This window comes from Limulus polyphemus, unplaced genomic scaffold (genome assembly GCF_000517525.1).
Source record: "Limulus polyphemus unplaced genomic scaffold, Limulus_polyphemus-2.1.2 Scaffold4615, whole genome shotgun sequence".
In the NCBI taxonomy this organism is placed as follows: domain Eukaryota; kingdom Metazoa; phylum Arthropoda; class Merostomata; order Xiphosura; family Limulidae; genus Limulus; species Limulus polyphemus.
The window spans coordinates 7,262-19,546 of record NW_013670225.1 but is presented as its reverse complement, the minus strand read 5'-3'; the positions used below and the strand labels follow the sequence as shown (position 1 = coordinate 19,546).

At 35.4% G+C, this 12,285-nt stretch overlaps 1 protein-coding gene across 2 annotated transcripts in view; it reads right to left on the bottom strand.

Moving 5' to 3' along the window:
* The window catches only part of LOC106471425 (translation factor GUF1 homolog, mitochondrial-like), a 54,451-nt gene that overhangs the window by 36,152 nt on the left and 6,014 nt on the right, over positions 1 to 12,285 (bottom strand). For both annotated transcript variants that reach the window (XM_022400031.1, XM_022400030.1), the window contains exon 2: positions 7,537 to 7,597. In XM_022400031.1, the coding sequence (XP_022255739.1) occupies positions 7,537 to 7,597 (61 nt within the window). The remainder of the gene's footprint in view (positions 1 to 7,536; positions 7,598 to 12,285) is intronic.

Below are 12,285 nucleotides of genomic sequence, written 5' to 3'. Positions count from 1 at the left end.
TTGACCAGGAACATTTATAAATTTCTAACACTATAAACCAATTAACTTCAATGGATTCATTAGTACTTTCACGAAAACATTATATAACTTCAGCGGTAAAAAAACTCAAGCTCGACCTGTAATCGACGTGTGATCAGCGAGGCCCACAGAGCTAGCTAGCTCCCTATTAAGTGAATTATACCTACCTCAACTCGAAATTAACTCGCTCATCGTGAACCCTTGATAAGATATCAAGAAAATTCCAGACTAGAAAAAAGACTTTATATTACTTGTAAGTTTGTAAAACTTTTTGTATATAAATCATTGTTTGTAGTAACCGTTATTGTAAATTGTATTATTGTTTGTGTATTAAAATATATTTGTATTTAAAAAAAGAAAACTGTGTGTATCAATCTTGTTAGCAAATATCATAAATTGGAGATATATCGGTATTTATATAACTATTAAATTTAAATTATCAATTAGCTCGATTTCAGACCATTCAAAATTGTAATACCTGCTGTAAGAGTGACGATCGAATCACTCTGTTCGGTTATATAACAGCAACCCAAGGAACGGCTAATTGCTAAAAAAGTAAAATAAACTAAGTAAATTGTAAATTATATTATTATCTGTGATCAACATTGTAAACTGTGATCTCTAATCCGCGTTCAGATATACGTGGTGTCCCAGAAGTCTGGAACTATATGAAAAAATATTAATAATTTATTTATTATTCAAATTGCATACCATTAACAGTCATACACATATCAATTCTTGGTATACTGTGCCATCAGGGTATTTTCTTTCTTGACATTAGAAATGCGTGTGTTTGTTTAACTTGAAGAATAAAATGTCTATTTTCCCTATGGGTCCAAACTTCTGAGACACCCTGTAGATTTAAAAGTACACAACTAACCACTTTAATAAAAGTAATGTTTACGTAACCTCATTTGATATAACTTGTCTGACGAGCTACTAATTGTCTCCAATATTATAATTGTAAACCATAAACATTAACTACATAACGATTTTTGAGGTGATTCTGACTAATGTTTATATGTGTGTTCACAGCTGGCCCATCCTCGTATTATTACAGAATTGAAAAAAACTAAAGATGACCTTCACAAGACGGAAATCCAGCTTCGTAAGTAGACATAAAGTGTAACGATCATCATCTTGACAATAAAAAAGTTCGTAGTAAGAAATATATTGGTTTCTATCCACATGCTTTTATTCTCAACACTAGTCTAGGTCAACTAGTATACATAAAATCTGTAATAATAAAAAAAGGCCAATCAATGACTGGCCAGTTAATAGGTGTAAAACAAAGGGGCTCAATGTGGTCTAGTGGTTAGTGAGTCTAGAATGTAAATTTTAGGACTCTTGGCTCGCGACCCATTGCCCCAAAAGTGTGTTCCACGCTTTGGGGCCATGGGTAGATAGTTTAAATAACGGTATGTTCCACGTTCTCTTAAAATCACCGGAAACATGTATACCAGTATGCAAATTTTCTTTTGTAACTTTAACTTTGTTAGATAACAGTGAAACTATTATGACTTCACACATATGTAAACCACAGGATAAAAGTTTCTTTGGAAATTTTCGCGTAAAGCTATACAAAGAGTTATCTGTACATGCCGTTCTTGATTTTGGATTGATAAACTAAAGGGAAGACAGCTGGTCAATAGCACCAACTTTCAACTAACTTTTGGGTTACTTACTCTTGCCCAACCTAATATTGTGATTTGACCGTCGCTCTTAACAGCGTTTCCATAAGTTCAACGTGCAGAACACGTTTTTCCAGCCACGAATTACCGAATCCACAGTCTGAGAAAGCTAACCATTGAGCCACACCCAGTCCCAAAATGAAAGAAATTAGGCATATACTTAAGAATCTGGGATTTTATTTAACAAATGAGTATACTGACCCGGTAAGCTCAATTCTTATTATTCAAAAACGCTGCTGTAAATATAAGATTTTATTTTAACTTCAGTACATATACGTTTTGAAACGTGTGGTCTGTGATGTTTCTTATTATAAAAACAGCTTATTTTCAGTGTAAGTTCCTGAAGAGTTTTTGATTGCCAAAATGTTAATTATAATGTACTAAAATATATTGACTTTATTTATGTATATCAAATCCTGCGAAAGAATTAAAGATGAAATATTCAGCAATAAAACGTTTTCAAGAATCGAAAATGTTTCCATATACTATTCTAAGCTGTTCATGTTTAAAAGTAAGTCTAACCATTTAATATTACATATTCTTTAAACATTAAACAACATATTGTCGATGCATTACTTATTGTATGAAGGGTGTCCAGAAAGAAACGGATAATGCTGGATAATGAATATTTGTGGTCAATGAATGGTCATTTTAATATGTTAATAGCCATCCTTTGATAGAAGGTGTACTTCTGCAATATGACATGTAGTCCTCGTGGTAGTCGTCGTGTAACAACTGTGATATTAATGTTTGGATAAATGGTCATTCCTGCATATAGTCCTGCACTAACACTCTTTGGTCCTTTGACGAACAGTCAGCATGGACAACAGTTCCTGAAAACTGGTGTTCTGAAAACAGATATATGCAAGTTGATTCATAAAAGTACATTTGTATTTTACTGAACTGGTATGATGAAGACCATGAAATTATTGAGTAAGCACACGGGGACTATATTGAGAACATTGCAATGTGATAAGTTTAACCCACAGGATACATAATTACCTTTATGTCTTAACGATAATTAAATAATGCGTTTCTCACCGATGTTTCACACATCTTCATATTGTAACATGACAACTTAAGCTGAATATATATTTCTACAGAGTGTTTTCAAGTTGTGAAACATTTGAGCAACAATGAAATCTGTCATTAGCTTCCAAATATTTCTCTCAAAGTGTAAAACTGCATTAAAAACAACACAAGTGATGTTTGAATAGCCACAACATAAGTTCAAGTTAAAACAACACAAGTACTGTTGACTAACAAAACAGAACACAAATGTGTAAGCTAATGCACAATTTTTGTGATGACTCTTTTACAATCTACATACACATAATTAAATGTGACTTTACAACAATATATTTAAGTAAACACTGCAAGCCATTTGTGTTATTAGATAAAATACAAATCTTTTGTGTTTTTATCGTTACAACAATCAAATGTGTGGTGTGTTTTACAATAGAAGTTTTGTTCTTATACAGTAAAACGATGTTTGTGTTAATTTAGAAAATCACATTTTTTACAGTACATACAAGGCGCCGTCGATTCATAAAAACATATAAATATGGATAATAAAGAGTTTACACAACATTTTCAGCTAACAAAATCAACAAATTTCCATGCATAATTTATAACGAATATATTGAAAATTCCATTTAAATGAAGTCGAAGTGAATAGAACAATGTAATTTCCCCCGCGAGACAAATGTATCAAATTGTTTGTACTTTAAAAAAATACGCAATTACTTTTAGTTTCTAAATGTAAGTAAAAGCGATTCATAGAAAAAATATTGCGAAAGATGCAGATAAAATCTAGGTCATTTTATATGTTCTCTAAGTGAAACTTTTGTTGGAGTACAAGAAACTTTCAAGAACTTTTGATTGTTTGTAATTAAGCACAAAGCTACATCATGGGCTATCTGTGCTCTGCCCACCACGGGTATCGAAACCCGGATTCTAGCGTTGTAAGTCCGCAAACATACCGCTGTGCCACTGGGGGGCCTTTCAAGAACTACTGGAGGAAGTCTTCAGTTTTAAACCTGTTTCGAATTCGCAAAAAAAGAGTTTGGAAACCACATTTGAGACATGATTTGTCTTGTTAATTCGAATTGAGAGTTTACTTTATATTATTGTTAAATAATTATAATAACGTATTGCGCCATTTAAAAGCAATTTTGATTAAATAGTACTTTATTTCTTCGTCATTATTGTCCAGGTTTAAAATGGGAGTTTTTTATTTTTAAGTTTTGGTTATTGCTAAGTGCAAAGCTACACAATGAGCTATCTATGCTCTGACCATCACGGATATCGAAACTTGGTTTGTAGTAAGCCCGCAGACTTACCGCTGAGCCACTGAAGGCTTAACATGGACGGAAAAATTAACAGAAAAATGTCATCTTTTGTAGGGAAATAAGCTTTTGGAAATTAAAAGATAACTTTTTTTTCAGTAATTCTCGCTGTTTTCAATAGTATGTATTCATATATATATATATATTAATCACTAGTTCTTTTTGAAAAGTTATGTGTGAATAGCTGGCAGATTTGTGTCATGTGACACGAAAGGATTAATCCTTTCCATACGTTGAATTCCCCTTTAGCGACGGAAATTTATTACCTACTCTATATAGCCAATGGTATAATTACTTTGAGATATACTACAGCATAATCTGATTTCATTTTTAACACACAAGGAAGATGACGAAGAAAATATAAAATGACGATATAAACCTATATAAAAAACTCAATATCTTGCCAGTTAAATAAACCTGAATACATGATTTCACCATATTACACTACTTAGTTTTCATTGGATAATTTGAAGTTAAGGAACGTGTTCTCCCCAAAGTGGCTGAAATAAGCCATGGTTCAACGGTCTGTTAAGGTAAATGAACTTTGCTTAATAAGACTTCAAGTTTCAATTCATGCTAAAATTACATATCTAAAACGTTTTCTTTGATCATGTGAATAGGGTCGGGAACACTTTTTTATTCTCGTTCATGTTAACTTTTCCACAAAATTCAACCTTAAAGGAATAGTTGCAAATTAGCAATTTCGTTGTTATCTATTTTCTAACTTGAATAGTTCAGTGATGCATAAATACAATATATGATGTGAACATTTTCACACCACCGTTTCTCTCTCCCCATTCCTTCGTCGTATGAGCAGTGTCCAGAGAACTAACCTTGCAGAGTCCGGAGGATTATCCTGTAGGTCATTAATCCGAAGCACATATGTTTTAAAAGACAGAGCTGCAGATACTACTCTTGTTCTTCTTTGGCTTGGTGTTTGTTCGTGTATTTGCTTCAGAGTTGTCGCACAAAACTACTTAAAGGATGTCTGCGTATAAATGTCCCTAATTTCGAACTGACAGACCAGAGACAAGACAACTAGTCAACAGCACCCCCCCCCCCATATCAGCTTTTAGGTTGTTCTTGTCCGGCCGGATAATGGGGGTCTGACAATCACTCTTTGCGTCACTCTTTATGTCACTCAATAACCCGGAGCGCGTTTTTGCAGCAATGATTCACAGTTTGAATACTAACCACTAGGCGAACCCAAGCTGCATGCTGAAAATATTGTCTGCAAAGGCTATCTGCGCTAGCCGTTCCTAATTTAGCAGTGAAAGACTAGAGGTAAAACAGCTAGTCGTCATCACTCATCGCCAACTTTGGGCTACTCTTTTACCAATGATTAGTAGGATTGACCATCATTTTATAACGCCCACGGCTAGGTTTTCTCTCTCCGAAATTAACCTATGTTGGGAGAGATTTGAATAATAAGACTAGTGCACGAAGTGTCATTAAAATATGTAAGTTAATTCGAATTAAAATTTACGACTTTAGAGAACATTTGGAATATCTTTTATTGTCAAAGTAATTAAATCATACTTCTGTACAAACTTTGCACCATCTGTCATAGCTTAAAATTAAGGTCAGGCTAGAGTGGCCTTGCTTCATACAATGTCGACCTTTTTATTGTATTTTCATCCATCGGTTAATACAGATTTTTTTAAACAAGTATAATTGCCCCATTGTATTGCAGTTTAAAAGAACTTATGTTTACAGAAGTAGAGTTTAGAAGATTTTAAAAAACAAAGTTTTACAGAATTTGATTATATTGCGGATATGATATGAAGAAGAAGATCGGACTTTGTTTTGACTGTGCACGGAGCGAGGCGAAGTGACCAAATGAGTGAGTCTGACTTTGCCCTTTTTATGCTCAGTCGAGGGGCTTCTCGAAGTTTCTAATAGTGTGAGCACGTGATAGTTTCGTGATTTCCGAGCAGAGCAGGTGAGTATGAGAATGAAGTAAAAGTCGTGCAATTTGCTACAATTATCTCGAGATTCGAAAACAAGTAGCATATATAAACAATATATTTGGAATTTTACACCAATACAATACAGTAAATGTTTGAAGTTATCAAAAATGTATGCCTTTCACCTATTAAACTGTCTAAGTAAACTTAATTTCACAGCATAAATCTATTGTACTGAGTTGATTCATGGTATTTCACATGGTGCTGATAAAATATTAAGATATTACAATAACTCAAACCATAGAGAGGATGGACAAATCCTGACTACATTTTTGAAATCAGCACCATCAAATCACTCGGGTTTTCTCTAGTAGCAAAGTTTCTGTTGTCTAGTGTAATTAGAAAACGAAGTCTGATTGAATTCACGAGTTTTTGCGCATTAATAATGTTAACGACAATTTAGTCGGTCTAAATCAGGGGGTAAAATTCACTTTTATTACTAAACATTTCATGATTTTAATTAACATTGTTACAATGATCTTTAACAAATAGAGGAATTATAACCGAAAAAAACTAAAATCATAGAACAGCTAGCATTTGTAGTAGAAAAATAAGGGTTTTGTGACAAATAAAATAGTATAATTAAACAATCTGTAACACTGAACCGTATTATGTTTAATTTAGTTGCTAGAATATCATTAGAGATTTGTGTTCTACTATATATAACAGTGCTCTTAAATTACTTTAGAGACTAATATCCTATATCTGTAACCTAGTCATTAAAGAAGATATATAATTTCATCATTTTATAGAATGCAATTTTCATTTCTAAAACTCGCTATTAAAATGCATATACCATTAACCCACAAATTGCCGGTGAGTTCAGTATGCCCCATCGACTATATTAAAGAAATCGTTTTTTGACTATTAATATCCCAAATTGCTAGTTTGTCCATGACTTTATTCGTTAGAAGGTTTCTAATATCACATGAGTCACACAAAAATGTGAAAAAAAACTATTAATATTGCACTTAATCAGGTCTTTTGTGTATTTTGAATAGAAAATTAGCGATTTCGCTCATGTTTTTTTATTAATTATAACATGAAAAACCATAAAATTACACGATATGATGCAATATGTAGTGACATATTCATATCAATTTATACCTAGTTGAAATGTTGGTTGCCTCCAGTTCAAGTAAAGTCAGAAAGTGCAAAAAAATCACCCAAACAGTTTCTGCTACATTTGTGGAAAATATATTACACTTTCACAAAGGAAAAACATCACACACAAGGAAAAGATAACCTACTAACACTATTTTGGGGGTAAAATTGGTGGCCAAGAAAAACGTTGAGCTCCACATGTATGTTGTACAGTTTGCACATCTGGCTTGATGCAGTGGCTGAATAAGAAGAGAGCAGGAATATCATTTGCTGTACCCATGATATGACGTGAGCCCAAAGGTCACCTAACTAACTATTATTTTTGCAGGAATAATGTTTCTGGATATCCAGACAAAACTAAACAATACATTAAATATCCAGATATTCTATCTACAATGAAATCAGTACCTCATGGGGATGGTCTTCCAGTGCCACATCCACCAGTGAATTGGGAAACAGAAGAGTTATCCTGTGAAGAAAACAATGAATCATCTTCAGTCTCTTCATCTAGTAATTCTATTCCTGTGGCACCTGAACATAAACTACCTACTTGGCTACTTCTCTAGACTGGCTTATGTTTATGACAACTAGTCTACATGGACAACTCATTATAAATTAACATTTTCCTAAACTGAAAATGTATTTCCGATAGGTACCCCATCTCACAAAAAGCTTTCTCGCCTTATACTGTCCTCTTTCAGCACAGATTTTCACTTGCCTTGACACTCCCACTTATTTCTACATACCAACATAAAAATGATTATGTAAAAACCCTCCACCAATAGGAGCGTGAAACTATCCCTATAGTAACTAGCATCCCCTCTAATCTTGAACATGTTAACCACTTTGAGAGTGGTTAGATCAAATCAAATCACACAAAAAGTGGGGAAGATGGATGAGAAATGTGAGAAGAGGTAAGTATCCATCGGAAATACATTTTAAGTTTAGAAAATTAACTTCCAACACAATATATTACCTCCTCTCACAAAAACCTAGAAGCTTGATTCAGTGAAGGGCCAGTGATAAGATGATCCCCTTTAGGAAGTGCCCAAAACAAAATCATGGGGTGTGAGAAGGAATTAAAACAACAAACCCAATATCTGAGCCAGGTATGTTCTTCGTCCTTTAGTAATGTGTCACCAAAAAAGGGCAGAAACATGAAGAGACCCCCAAAAAATTACAATAATAATGGAACTCCCTGGTGCAGAATGGCTAGGGTGTGACAAACCATAAATGGGAGTTCAATCTCAACCAACACATGGCAGCATTTGGAATGGTACATCAGGACCGTGGTAGGAAAATGGTCCTCTACCTTTCACCTCAGAAACAGGTACTAGCAGGAAAGTGGAGCTTCCATACCACGAACAGACCTCCACATGCACACACCTCCAACACCAGGAATAGACATCCAGCAAATGGTGGGAAGGTGGAGAGCCCAGGTGAGTGTTCCTCTCTGGTCTGAAATCTGAACGAATTGGGAATTTTTCATCTAGTCTGTGGTAGGAGGAAGATACCATCCAAACACATGTGAGAACTTATGTGGCTGTCTGGCTCCAACTAATACCGTATCCCTGAGAACAGAAATCTTGTGAAAGATAGAAAGGCAGGTGCCTTAACCAGAGGGGCAAACTGCAATATATGGCAGAGTGTTGCGTCCAACACCTGGCAGCATCTGGAATTAAACATCAGGTCTGCAGTAGAAAGTGTATCATACCCAATACACCAGTACAATGCCACTGCCCTATTTCCAATGGAGTGGTATTGTGCACACTCAGGAGGACAGATCTTCAGGTCCACCATCCCAGCAGCTAGGAACTGGTAAGTGGCAAGGACTCCCATACTCCACTAAAAGGAGGAGGGAAAAAATGCATTGGAAAGTCTGGAAGACCACAGCACAGACAGTGCAATGGGTGACTGCAATAACTTATTTTCATCATGTCAATGGAGTCAATTAACCAACATTTGGTGGCATCTTAAACTGTACTTCAGGTCCATAGTAGGAAGAGCCTCAATGCCATGAATCATCAGTGATGGGCAGTAACCCCTGTCTGCTTTACTCATGTTAGTCCATGACTGTACGGCCTGGGACGAACATATATATGAATCAACCAACTGCAAGGAATATCTAGAATTGGTCCTGCATAACACCCCATCTCAACAGTGTGTGTGACATGACCTTGTGACTTGTTATGAAATCATATTTCGAAGCATAGAGGACACACTGACAAAGTCGATCAAGTAACACCTGGCAGCATCTGGAATTGTATCTCAGTTCCACAGTAGGAAGAGCCTCAACATAACATTCAACTAGCATACTATATGATCACAAGTCATACAGTGTGGATTTAAGACTAAGTGCATCTTGTCTGGCAACACTCATCACTGAGTGGGATATAAGTATGCAATAAAGGCCTCTGGAAATAAAAAGAAAATGAATGAAGTATTTACCATTTACAGAGGAGATAAAAATGGCAACAGGAGGTAAGTAGAAACCCACAAAGCAGGAAATGGTCACATAATGGAAGTAATGAGATGTAAATGTATGCGGAGTGGTCCATATACCAGCACTAATCTTGATAAAAGAGTTAGAACAAAGGATCACATATATTAGAGACACAACCCATTTTTTGAACATGATATCTGATATTAACAACAATGGAAGATTACCTCCAAACACTATTCTCTGCACCATGGATGTTTCTTCTCTTTACACAAACATTCCTTACAATGAAGGCCTGAAAACTCTTGAATCTTCCCTTTTGAAACTTGACAAACCCAACACTCAGACCATTGTAGAATTAGCTAAACTAGTTTTTACAATTAACAGGTTTGAATTTAATAACGAATTCTATACTCAGACAAACGGCACAACTATGGGGACCAAGATGGCACCAAACTATGCCAATGTTTTCATGGGAGACTTAGAGACAAGATTGTTGGAAAGTTATAAAGAGCAACCAAATATTTGGAAATGATACATAGATGACATTTCTTTCATTTGGGTAGGAGAAAAAACTCCTTACTATCTTTCAATAAACATGCAAACTCTTTCCACAGTTCTAATAAATTTCCTCTAGATTACTCCACTACTCAAATAAGTTTTTTTTTAGATGTAAACCTGATATTAAAAGAGGGTTTTCTACATACTGATTTGTACCGTAAACTGATTGATAGACCACAACACTTACATTTTCAAAGCTGTCACTCTCCACACACCAAACAAAATATTACATTCAGTCAAGCATTAGATTAAAGAAAATCTGCTCTGACAGTAAGAAATATGACCGTCACATTGATTCTTTGAAATTAACTATCACCGAGAGAGAGTATAAACAAAACACTGTGATTTGACAAGTTGACAAAGCTAACAATATTCCACGTGTATCTGCCTTGAAACAGTCACCTAAAACAAATTCCTCTCGTGTTCCACTAGTTATCACATATCAACCAAAATTAAAAAACCTACCCCGGATACTGAGAAACACTTTTACCTCTTTCAATTTAATGACAGACTAAAAACTATTTTTACAGAAGTTCCTGTTACTTCTTTCAGGACTTTGAAATCCAAATTAGTGCATGCCAAAGTTAACCTTAATGCAACACCTGGTGGAAGTTATCCCTGCAATGGCAAACGTTGTCAAACCTGTAAATTCAGGCAGCAGACTAACAATTTCTCTGATAAAGACAACCAAAGACAGTTCAAAATCAATAAACCCATAACCTGCACTATAAAAAATGCTATTTACTTAATCCAGTGTTGAAATTGCAACTTCCAGTATGTAGGCCAAACTAAAACAACTATATGGGAGTGGTTTAATAACCACAAATCTTCAATAAAAACGAACAAAGAACTTCCAGTTGCAGAGCATTTCAACATGCCTGACTACTCTCTTGATGACATGATACTGACAGGTATAAAGACAAATTTTACATCAAACAGAAACAGGGAAATTAAAGAAGCTTACTGGATAGCACTGTTAAATACTGTTACGCCGAATGGCATCAATCTCGATCCTGGGATTGTTGACCTTTGAGCGTCTCTAAAAAAATTCCAAATAACTTGTAATTAAGTTTGTAAAGTTTTATTATTATTATTATTCACATTTTTATTCATGCTTCTATTTCTCTAGATTATTATTTCAGGTATCGATTTACATACATAATGAAAATTAATAATAATTCTTGGTTTTTTTTTTCAACTCAACTGGGATTTCTGGTTTACATGCTGTCACACGTCCTACTATATATTGCATTGCGCAGGCTAAAGGTCACCCGTTGTTCTCCCGAAGAAGAACAGTCAACTATTTGAAAGCACTCGAGTGTTGGGTCTTATTTTAAGTTTACCAGCACTAATGATGTCCTCCAAGGGAATAGGAAAATGTGCAGCCAAGGACATGGTTAGGTGATAGATGTGATGGGAAGAAACACAAAAAAGATGACAATCATCTGGAAGAGGGGAAGAATATGCTGGGTAGATTAACTGGCAAATCTAATCTGCAAGGTCACGGGAAAGGTTAAGATTCCATCGGAGAGCCCTGGCCAGGAAAAGAAGGTGGTCGGGATAGGAACAGTCACATAGGTGGGATTTGGAGGGAAGGAAAATTGGGGTTAAAGTAGAATTACCCTCTCAAGCAGCCAAAGTTTAGGGCAGAAAGGAACTATTAGAAAAATGGAGAACATAGGAAGTATGAAACAAAACATGGTGAGCATCAATCAAGAGCACATCCGAACGATGATGACTGCATGTCAACATCAGCAGAAAGAGGGACTTCAAGGAAATGTGATATAATGAACACAAAGACAGAGGTTCAAATGGAGGATAGGTAAGAGTATGGAGGACCACATTGAGGTTCCAATCAGGTAGGGAAGCATAGAGAGGAAGATGGGAAATGGAGAAAGAAGGAAATAACATAGACAGGATGGATGACTGGAACACAAAAGCAAATGTGGTAATCCAAAAAGTGCCAGATAACGCCACCATACAGTGTGCTACAGAGAAAACCGAAAGGCCCTTGTCAGAAAGCCAAGTCAAAAAGAATGTTATGTGAAGACGAGAAGGATGGGAAGGATGATAACCTCTTCAGACAGACTAACAGTAGTAAGTATACCACTTACGCTGGTAAACTGCCATGGAGGAATGACGAAACTATACAGCGT